Genomic DNA, 11359 nt, shown 5'->3' with positions numbered 1-11359 from the left:
CTCTCACTCTTCAGACTGCTGCAAAAGCTGCGTTAATTTGAGTCAGCACTGCTGGGAGAGTCCTGCACAAGCAGGGTGTTAAATCCTTGGGCAGAAACCCCTGACTTTTAATCTGTTGCTACAGCTGTACTTCAGTTGTTTGCTAAAGAACATTCACCATGTTGGTGGATTTGGTTAAATATATATATATGTCCCTCCTCTTGATTTTATGTCCCTCCCCCTTTGGTGTCCTGTATTTATCTATCTATCTAATCTATCTATCTATCTATCTATCTATCTATCTAATCCAGTGTTTTAAAATTTTTGTAAGCCACCTAGAATATTTAAAATAGAGAGCTGGGGTAAAAATATTTTCAATAACTAAATAAATGACCTTTCACTATCAGTGGTAAATAGGCCAATGGAGGGATGATAGGAGTTACTATAGAGAACTTTCTCCTGGGTGTCTGGCTGGTGAGTCTTGCCCACATGCTCAGGGTTCAGCTGGTCGCCATATTTGGGGTCGGGAAGGAATTTTCCTCCAGGGTAGATTGGCAGAGGCCCTGGAGGTTTTTCGCCTTCCTCTGTCGCAGGGAGCATGGATCACTTGCCGGAGGATTCTCTGCATCTTGGGGTCTTTAAACCATTTGAGGACTTCAATATCTGAGATATAAGTGAGAGGATTATTCCAGGAGTGGGTGGGTGAGATTCTGTGGCCTGCACTGTGAAGGGGGTCAGACTAGATGATCATAATGGTCCCTTCTGACCTTAAAGTCTATGGGTGCGTCTAGACTGGCAGGATTTTGCGCAAAAACTTGCCAGCTGTCTACACTGGCCGCTTGAATTTGTGCAAGAGCACTGATTTGTAATTGTGAAAGTAGAAAGAATTATGCTGTAATAATTGAATAAGTTGAAGGAATACTGTTTGTCTCTGAACAGGAAGAAGAAAAGTATGTTAATGTTGTTTGTAGGTATGCAGATCAGAGTGCTAGCCAGCGTTAATAGGAAAAGGAACATTAGGTGTTAGGGAGAAAGCAATTGAGATAATCAAGGAGATATGGACAGGAGATTGCTGTGTGCTTGATGTGGAAATGAAGATCTTTGACTAGCCTCGCACTAATTATGTGAAGTTTTGCCCCTCTTTTAATCCTGTTAATTTTGGCTTTCTTTTGACTGTATAAATCAAGGGGTTTGAAACTTATATGGCACTCACATTTTCTGGGTGCATTTAGCAGAGCGGCTTTGCTAATAAACAGAGAGGTCTGACAAATCTGTGAGTCCTGTCTGACTTTGACATAATGTACAAAATCAGTGCTTCTTGCGCAAATACTTTCACGCTCCCGCTCGGGAAAAAGCCCTCTTGCGCAACAGGGCTCTTGTGGACAGGGAAGAATTGTTTTACACAAAAAAGCCCCAATGGCTAAAATGGCGTCGGGGCTTTCTTGCGCAAAATTGCGTCTAGACTGGCCACGGATGCTTTTGCGCAAAAGCACTTTTTGCACAAAAGCATCCTTCCCAATCTAGACGCTCTTTTGTGGAAATACTTTTAACGGAAAATCTTTTCCGTTAAAAGTATTTCCGCAAAATCATGCCAGTCTCGACGTAGCCTATGAGTCTAAAATGTGACAGGAATAAATACAGGTTTACTGATTCTAATGTGCAAATGTATTGGCTTTTAATGGTACATGGTTTTGCTATTTAAAGGGTGTACTACAACCATATACATTTAAGTCATTGTGTAGCTTAATATTTTCGGATTCCTATTAAGTGTGCGTTGTTAGAAGCAGTCATAAGTATTCGTGGAGATGGATAGATGGAGTCATTAGTATCATAATCTGAGAAGTGATCCAATCGGAGCTCAGGCAGGGAGAGGCTAAAAAATAGGAATATGATGAGCTCACCCAGTTTGGGTTCAGTGGAGGCACCTGAGACACATATATTGGTTTCTGAGGCCAAGTCCCAATGCCTGTGATGAATTTGCCAGTCTCTTGTGCCCAATTACCTCACAGGATCAAATCCTTAATATGGGCCTTGACCTAGTGTGTTGTGTTTATAAAGCTTGACCTCAAAAGTTAGCTATTTGCAGCCCGAGTCTTCTGTTATATAGAAAAGCAGCCTTTTGCTCCAAGATCTTGATATGGGCTCATAGAGTCAGCATATTTCCATAGAATCATACAACACTAGAATTGGAAGGGACCTCGAGATCATCAGATCCAACCATTTTAATTTAAAAGGTTTAAGAGATTATAATAAATTTAGGCCTTAATATATTTTACATTAAATTCAGGACTCACTTTAAAAAGGTTTTTTAAAAGAAAAACGTGTAATTTAAATAACATCAAAAATCCAATTTAAATTAAAAAAAAATATTTTCCCGTCTTTTCACCAAAAACCCGCAGATAGCTCCTCATTATAGTGGCACCTTTCACAATGCTAGTGAAACATCTCGAAGAGTGCATGTGTGTATCTGTCAGTCCATCCGCTCATTGAGCTGGAGGGGATAACATAGCGGGTAAATATTAGGTTTGAAATTTCTCAACTCACTCCAAACAAACCTTCAGATTTCAAAAGGGTCAACTCAGCCCAGGGAAACAAACAGCCAGGGCAAGGCGAGTGTGAGTGTGTGTGTGTGTGTGGAGGGGGGTGCATACCGCACGCCTAGAAGGGCAAGGGCAGCCAGCCCCAAACACCATCCAGAACACCCCAGTCCCCAGCACTACCCAGACTGAGACACTTTGCTTCCCCCCAGCACTGCCTGGAGTATGCTGTACAGTGCCCCCACTGCCCTAAGAGCCACCTGGAGCACACCATGCAGCACTCCAGGGCTGTGTCTAGACTGGCAAGTTTTTCCACAAAATCATCTGATTTTGCGGAAAAACTTGCCAGCTGTCTACACTGGCTGCTTGAATTTCCACAGGAACACTGATGATCTCATGTAAGATCGTCAGTGTTCTTGCGGAAATACTGTGCTGATCCCGTTCGGGCAAAAGCCCTCTTGCGCAAATCATTTGCGCAAGAGGGCCAGTGTAAACAGCACAGTGCTGTTATCCGCAAAAAATCCCCGATCGCGAAAATGGCAATCAGGGCTTTTTTGCGGAAAACTGCGTCTAGATTGGCCATGGACGCTTTTCCGCAAAAAGTGCTTTTGTGGAAAAGCATCCTGCCAATCTAGACGCGATTTTTCCGAAAATGCTTTTAATGGAAAACTTTTCTGTTAAAAGCATTTCCGGAAAATCATGTCAGTATAGACGTAGCCCAGCCGTAATTTATAGGGCTTGGGGTTCCAGGAGCATGGCAGTAGCAACAGAAGCCCTGGGCCCTTTAGAGAATCATTGGACTCTGGGGTAGTTATCCCCTTTACCACACCTCCTTCCCACCCCCATCCCCACTCCCCATCAGCAAGCCTGACTCATCCCAAGCTGGATTTAGAGACAAGTGACCCAGGCGAGCCCTGGGGTGCAGGCTTTGGGAAACACTGAACCTGGGATCTGGGCTGCAGTTTGTGTTGTTAGCAACAAAAAGCAAAAATCGACTGTTGGAAGTAAAATGTTTAAGCTAGTTTGTATGTGGATTCATTTTCCACTGACTTCCTAGAATGTTTCTGTGAGCTTAGAGGAAATGAACTGGCCAGTCTTTGGCTCGCTGATACTGTACTTCCATTCACAGGCAACAAAGATGGGAAAAGCAATTTTCTGAACAAAGGACTAGAGTTACCATTCTAAGGCTGTCACCTACTGTAATGCTACTTAATAATGGTCCACCCAATGATGGTGCAGATCTGTTTCTTGGTGTTAGTACATTTCAATTATTCTTAAAATTATAATTTTTCTAGATTAGAAGACACAAAAAGTTTTATTTGCTTATTTCATTGATTATGGTTTGCCTTATATGAGAGCAGTGGTCCCCAATGCGGTGCCCGTGGGTGCCATCGCGCCCACCGGGGCATTTATGTGCGCCAACCTAGTGACCAGGGCCGGCCCAAGTCATTCTTGCTCCCCAGGCCCCAGGTGCATGCGCAGCCCCCACCCTGGACGTGCGGCACATGTGTGGCCCCGCCCCCGGGCACCCAGCAGCCCCAAAAGGTTGGGGACCACTGTATGAGATAAATCATGCATGAAAATTGTGCATGAAATGGGCTACAAATGCAATAAAAAGCAAGGTATTCAAAAGTTTAATACATGGAAAAGGGAGCACCAAAAATATGCCTCACCTGAGCCTGATCCTGCCATGGTAGATAACTGAACTCCAGTTTTCTGTCCATGGATCACTAGGACAAAGACCCTCAGGTACTTTGGTTTAAAACCCAGATTCTATCCGCTTGGTGTAATCATTCAAGATCTCTAGAGCATTTTGTGAGAGTATGATTCTGGATGGGTTTCCTTTTGCCATCATTATGTATATTAGCAGGGCTCGCCAAGTGGCGGTGAGCCCTGCTCGCCAGCCGCACGCAACCTTACGCTGCACATGCACAGACCACGCTGCGTGGCTGCCCCAGGCTAAAATCTACTCGCCACAGGCGAGTAGATTACATTAATTGTCGAGCCCTGTATATTAGGCTGGGTCCCTGAAACTGAGGCACTCCTTAAAAATATGAGAAATCCTAGGGGATTTGGTCACTGTACATTCCAATCATGTTTGCAGGGTACTTGCATATACGACTTATCCAAGCCACTGCTGAGTGGCCAGTATTTAGAACCTCTTATACACACAGAAATTGTTGAGTCACATCAGCCACAACCATTTCCTGGCTCCCACAAATTATGGGAAGATTTATATATTTTGGATTTGTTACATGCCTTCTGTATACACATACCATGCTGTGTGCCGACAGGCAGAATGTTTGCATTATCAATGAAGATTGTTCATCGTTTATGTGAGGATGCATTTGCAATTCTTTAACACAGGAATCTCTTGAAGCGTGCTTGTGCTGAGTCCTCTTCTACATGTGATGCAGTGTGTAGCCTCTTCTGGTTCAGAAAGGGTTAATGTGGGCCTGACTGGCCAATTAACTCATCTGGTTGCACCTGCAGGTTAGAGCAGGCCTAATTAAAAATGAAGCTAAGATGGGAAGGAGCTGTGTGCGTGCCATCAACACAAGAAGTTTGTCACCGAAAAGGGTAGAGGGTGAAATTCTGCAATCACTGTCATAGATGTAGGCTGGGAAGAGAGAGATTAGGAAAACTCATGGCAGGGTGAGGAAAAAGCCCAGAGAAAGGCTTAATAGGAAGAAGTGCAGGGATTAGCAACAAGAGTCTGGTGAACGATAACTGCCTGCCTGTGGTCTCAGAACTAAGCCTAGATTCACCGAGGTGTGAAATCTCTAAGGCAGAGATTCTCAAACTTTGTGATACCACAACCCCTCTCTAAATTGGTCGGGACCCACAGTTTGAGAAACAATGCCCTAAAGTGATACTGAGTATCATACCCTGAGTAAAGGGTGAACACATCACAGCTCTGAATTGAGGGTAGCAGAGTAGAAGGACTTCCTAGAAGGGGTAGGGCTGTGATCTGGCCAGAGAACTGAGGGAAGACTCCTGCAAGGCCCAGAGTGATTGTCAACAGAGAATGCTAGAGGAGAACCTGCTATTCCATGCCCAGCCACAAAGTAACATGCCTATGGTGAGTTAAATATTTTACACCCTTCTCCCAGCCTACCCACATACCTAGCTACCATCATGTAACGTTGTTTCTAACTAAAGCTTCATTCTAAACTATAACTAAAAGAATCACTTTGATGCAAATCTTCACCTCTACTAGAATCAGAAGGCAGGATGCATGGGAGTATGAGCTCCCTAAGAAATTTTTTAGGCATTGGGATGGAAAAGTGACAGCTCTGATACTACTTTATTAAAGAAGGAAAATAACTGCAGTAGCACATAATCTCTAGTTCTGCCCAATGAAAGGGGATGGCCTCTTCTCTATTCCAAAATGTATGCTGTTTGCACTCAAGTTAAAAAAAATCCTTCTAGAGCAGGCGTGCCAAATGTAGACTATGAAACGGTCTGCTTAGCGATACAATCCTAGTTGTCCTATGCCTGTTCCACAATGCAACATTACGTGTTAATACAGATTATTGTAAATGCCCCTAACCAAAGGAATCTACCCAGGCTTACTATATGTGACGGTGTAGATAAGCTCCCTCAAACCCATGCTCACACCCCCCCACCCATGGCACTTAACCCTGTGAAAGACAGAACATATAATCAATACTAGTACATTTCCACAGTTTGTCACTTTTTACATTTGTTTCACACATCATTGATAAGTATGTATGTGAAATCGCAACTGTCTACCCTTGTTCACTAACTGAACAAAGATGCACATGCATTGTGTGGGAAGGAAAATGTATGAACAGTGAAAACTTAGTAAGCAACGCCTGAAGGGATGAGCAGAACTCAGTTTCCTAGTATCTGGTGGGGGTCCTTTTCTAGAAATGTAATAGCTATCCTGGGTTTGTCAAACCTGAAAAAGTTAATTTAAGACAATGATTGTTTTGAGTTAGCCTAGAGCTCATTGTACTACAGTCACATAAGTTTCTTCAAACACAGCCAGTTTGTAATCTAAATACCCACTACCTAATTGATTAACTGCACTGGAATTGCTTTTGATTTGTGTTATTGCTGATAGGATCTATATTTCTACCCCATCCAGAAAAGGCTGACTGTTATATAATACACGGGCGAGAGGGGGAGGGCCCTTTTCCCCTCTCTCCTCCACAATGTGATGGTTCCACCCAGAGGTGAAAGTAAGGGGTGTGTCCCGGTGCACAGTTCTGGCAAAAGCCAGCAGGGGAGCTATTTAAAGAGCTGTCAGGGACCCAGGTTGCAATAGGACAGTACCTTTAAGAAATGTAGGTTCTTTGACCCCTAGTTCCACCCTTGCAAGGATGCACTGAAACGGAGGACAAGGCCAGAGTTTGGCCACACTTTCATATGCAAGGATCAGTGCCATTTATTTTTCCTCACTAATCGTTATCACTCACTACAGAGGACTATGCTGCAAGAGACCTACAGAGTCTGAACAGAATCAGGATCACACTACTGGGCTAAAAATTAGCAATAAAGATGTTGCTGCCAGGAGGAAGAATCCCTGGCTCGGAGACCCTCCCCACCACCAGGTCTCAGAGTCCAGGCACTAGCTGGAGTGGAACTACCTACACTACAGATGTAAAAATTCAGTTCAAAATGTAACCCTATAACCACTAAAAATCATAGCAGGGCTGTATGCAATCCCCTGCCCCAGGGTGAGTAGGGAGCTGCTGTAGCCCCTACCAGTTAACCAGAACGGTTAGGCTTTTACATCACTAATCTACACTATTCTTTAGCCTCTAAGTGCAATACTGAGTCAGTTGTCTCAGGCTCTGAAATGTGCTGTTCTGTTGGTTTTTTGCAGTGTAGCAGTACCTTTACACAAGGGGCACAGCTTGAAACAGGAGGATACAGATGTTCTCTTTATTGACCACGCTATCCCTGGTGCATCACAACAAAAGTTTTTTCTGAAGTAACGTCCTTGAAATCTGAAGACATTTAAGTGAACTCCCAATGGAGCATATATTTAAACCATCTCTATGATGAATCTTTTCTGGACATCATCCCAGAAGTCATCCCTCTTACTTGGCATAATTCAGTATTTCCATATAATCTTTAGGTTTGGGGGTAACTCTGCAGTGCACAGCTCATCAAATTTTGAGGCATCTTTGACCTGGGTGCTGTAGAAAGCTAACACATCCCCAGCAGTGCACATCTGGTGGAGCCGAGAATTGGGGACCGCATGACCTAGTTCTGCTGCCAGTTGTGCCAAGAGGCGATATTTTAACTTGCTTTCTTTTAGTGAAGCCTTTTGCCAGTCCTCAGAGAGTGAGGGTCCAAAAATCTCCCTGACATGAGATTCAAGACGACTCTGGATGTCCTCCGGGGGAAGGTACTTCCTACTTCGTGGAGGGGGACACACCAAGACAGGTTCCTCTTTCACTTCAACAGCTGTCTCAACTACCTCTGGTTCTTTTGCCTTCTTCCTGTTAATCAGAAGGAAGTATTTTAAATCTCTTGGTTGATATAAAATTGGACTGAAGTGTCCTTTTACATTGAAGTTGGATTCCCCTCTGTCTTCCCACACACATACATTGGTTTCACGCAAATGATCTGATAGGTCTTCCATGTCTGCAGCGAGGAAAAAACAAGCTGTTTCCTTCACTGACTTGCATATACACTAATATAATACTTCAAGGGCTAGTTCCCTGCTTTTCCCAGAAAACTCATCTTCAATATTTACCAAGCACATATCACTTGCCATGGCCAGTAAGATACCAAATGAAGGCCAGGTTAGTAGACACTTCATTCCTATCCTGCTTTTGCCTCATAACACTTGTCTCTTTGGGAAACAAAAGACAGGACTAAGCAGCACTTTAAAGACTAACAAGATGGTTTATTAGGTGATGAGCTTTCGTGGGCCAGACCCACTTCCTCAGATCAAATTGTGGAAGAAAATTGGCCCAAGAAAGCTCATCGCCTAATAAACCATCTTTGTTAGTCTTTAAAGTCCTGTCTTTTGTTTCAGCAAGACCAGACTAACAGGGTTACATCTCTATTATGTCTCTTTGTGAGGCACTTAAGTGACCATAGGAAGGTTTATGACACTACAGTGGGGCAGCTGTGCTAGGCTTTGTCAACACTTAGTTTAAAGTACAGCTGAGACAGCACTTCAAACAAAGTGTGACCAAGGCCAGAGAGCTGGGAGAGAGATCTCCTAGTGCTTTATGTAAATCCCCTCTTCAGGGGAATAGCCTGGTTTGCAGAGACATGTCACAGCACTGGAATTTGCTGCTCTTGGTGGGGGTTGTTTTTTCACACCCCCAAGCCATACGGACACCGCTGTAAAAGTTCCTGTGTAGATTTATACCTAGTGTAACAGCCCAAGTGCAGATGTGCCCTGAGGCTATGTCTACACTGGCAGGTTCTTGCACAAGAACTGCTGCTCTTCCACACGCGTCTATACTGCCTGCCCGCTCGCTCTTGCGCAAGATTTACAGTAAAGCATGGTAAGAGGGCTTCTTACGCAAGTTACACTCTTTTCTAACAAGTGTAAGCTCTCTTGTGCAAGAGCTCTTCCACAAGACAGCAGCGTGGATGCGCGGCAAGGAATTCTTGTGGAAGAAAGCCCTATGGCTAAAATGTCCATCGGAGCTTTCTTGCGCAAGAGAGCGTTCACACTGCCATAAATGCTCTTGCGCAGAAGCACATGGCAATGTGGACTTGTTCTTGCGCAAGAACTCGCCAGTGCAGACACAGCCTGAGGCTACGTCTACGCTGGCGTATTCTCATGCAAAAGCTCTTCCAGAAGAGAGCATCTACACTGGCATGTGCTTTTGCGCAAGAGCATCCATGCCAGTGTAGACCCTCTCTTGCGCAAGAAAGCTCCGATGGCTGTTTTAACCATAGGGCTTTCTTGCTCAAGAAATTGATGTTGCCTGTCTACACTGGCCTCTTGCACAAGAACAGTTGTGCAAAAGGGCTTATTCCTGACAGGGAGCATCAGAGTTCTGGTGCAAGAAGCCCTGATTTCATACATTAGAATGTCAGTTTACTTGTGCAAAAACACGCAGCCAATGTAGACAGGCGGCAAGTTTTTGCACAAGAACAGCTGCTTTTGCGCAAGAACCCGCCAGTGCAGACACAGCCCGAGGGTATGTCTGCGCTGCAGCCAGGGTGCGATTTACTCCTGTGTGGGCGTTTCCGTGAGAATTCCCAGGCTGCGTCTAGACTGGCATAATTTTGTGCAAAATCTTGCCACCTGTTTACACCGGCCGCAAGTATTTGCGCAAGAACACTGACTTTGTAATGTACAAAATCAGTGGTTCTTGCGCAAATACTCTGACGCTCCCACTCAGAGATAAGCCCTCTTGTGCAAGTGTTCTTGCACAAGAGGGCCCGCGTAGACAGCCCGGTTAATTTCTTGCGCAAGAAAGCCGGATGGCTAAAATGGCTAATCGGAGCTTTCTTGCACAAGAGAGCGTCTACACTGGCACGGATGCGCTTGTGCAAAAGCACATGCCAGCGTAGACACGCTCTTGTGCAAATACTTTTAACGGAAAAACGTGTCAGACCAGGTGCAGCCCCAGGCCCGTGCCCCAGTGGCGGGTGCACGGGGCGGGCTGCACGGAGCTAGCCCGAGTAGCGCCCCTCCCCCCCCCTGCCTGGGGGCGCAGCTCGAGGCTAGCGCGCGCGGCCGGGGCCAGGCGCGCGGCAGAGAGACGCACCCCGAGGGGCGGGGCAGAGCGCCCAGCCCGCTCCTCAGCCCCGAGCAGCGCCCCCTCCCCCCGCTGAGGCGCCCGGTGGGAGGGGCCGAGAGCCGCTCGGCCGCGGACGGCGTTACCGGAAGACTCCCCACAATCCCTTGCGCGGGCGGCCGGCCAGACTCAGCCGCTGCCAGGCGCGCTGGAACCCAGCGGACGCCGCCATCTTGCACCGAGCGACTGACCCACCCCTTCCGGTCTTTGTTTCCGGCACCGCGCTGCCTCCTGGGACATTTTCCGCAACCCGTCGCTCCGGAAACGAACGCCCTTGCCGGTCACGTGGGAGAGGCCAGGTTTCCCCCCCCCCCCCACCTACCCCTCTTCTTCCCTCCGCCGCCGCGGTGCGCGCTGGGGGATGTAGTTCGCGCCCAGGCGAGGGGCTGTGTGAGCGGGGCCCGGCTGTGCCGCGCGGCTGGTTGCCATGGGGACGGCGGCCGGTCGGGAGGGGCTCGGCCCGCGCTGGGCCCTGGCCTGGCTGGTGCCGGGTGCGGGGCTGGGCGTTGCGGGCGGCCGGAGCAGCAGCCACCGCTTAGCAGTGTCCATTGCCGAAGCGCCGCAGGGACTTGTGAGCAGCCCCCACCAGGGGCCTCCCCCCCTCCAGTGTCTCCCGCTCTCCAGCAGCCCCCCCCCCCCCCGCTGTGTGGAGCTGGGAAGCTGCCCCCCCCCCCCCTTGCAAGCCCGGGGTCGGTGCCCGAGCCAGGAGCCGCGTATTAACCTCAGAAGGGCCACGCGTGGCTCCGGAGCCACAGGTTGCCCCCCCCCCCCCCCACCTAGAAGAAGGGACAGAGAACCCCAGGGCTACGTCTACACTGGCGTGATCTTGCACCAGAGCTATGCAAATGAGGCTAAGCGTGGAATATCGCCGAGCCTCATTTGCATATCTAATGAACCACTGTTTTTGCGGAAGAGGCTCTTGCACAAGAAGGAGCTGTCTACACTGCCCCTTGCCGTTATTCCTGAAAATAATCAGCGTAGCGGCATTGCACAAGAGGGTTTTTCTTGCGAGAAGAGGCAGTGTAGACAGCTCCTTCTGCAAAAATGGTGGCTCATTACATATGCAAATGAGGCTCGGCAATATTCCACGCTTAG

General features: G+C 47.2%; 1 protein-coding gene across 1 annotated transcript; it reads right to left on the bottom strand.

The window, feature by feature from the left end:
• Nucleotides 1-5807: 5807 nt before the first annotated feature.
• On the bottom strand, nt 5808-10495 carry MRPL50 (mitochondrial ribosomal protein L50). The gene is made up of 2 exons (XM_075931386.2): nt 10351-10495; nt 5808-7993 (listed from the first exon to the last, which is right to left on the bottom strand). The coding sequence occupies exons 1-2, from the start codon at nt 10434-10436 to the stop codon at nt 7603-7605; spliced, it is 477 nt and encodes a 158-aa protein (XP_075787501.2). The 5' UTR covers nt 10437-10495; the 3' UTR covers nt 5808-7602.
• Between the last annotated feature and the right edge of the window lie 864 nt (nt 10496-11359).

Source organism: Pelodiscus sinensis, chromosome 6, assembly GCF_052426305.1.
Source record: "Pelodiscus sinensis isolate ZL-2025 chromosome 6, ASM5242630v1, whole genome shotgun sequence".
Taxonomy (NCBI): Eukaryota; Metazoa; Chordata; order Testudines; family Trionychidae; genus Pelodiscus; species Pelodiscus sinensis.
The sequence above is the reverse complement of the archived record's forward strand: the minus strand, read 5'-3'. Positions and strand labels throughout refer to the sequence as shown.

What these genes read in the sequence shown, in the direction of transcription:
- MRPL50 (XM_075931386.2), bottom strand. Translation starts at nt 10,436, where the DNA reads ATGGCGGCGTCCGCTGGGTTCCAGCGCGCCTGGCAGCGGCTGAGTCTG. An exon ending in GGATTGTGGGGAGTCTTCCG is followed by an intron (nt 7,994 to 10,350) that starts GTAACGCCGTCC and finishes TCTGATTAACAG; the next exon opens with GAAGAAGGCAAAAGAACCAG.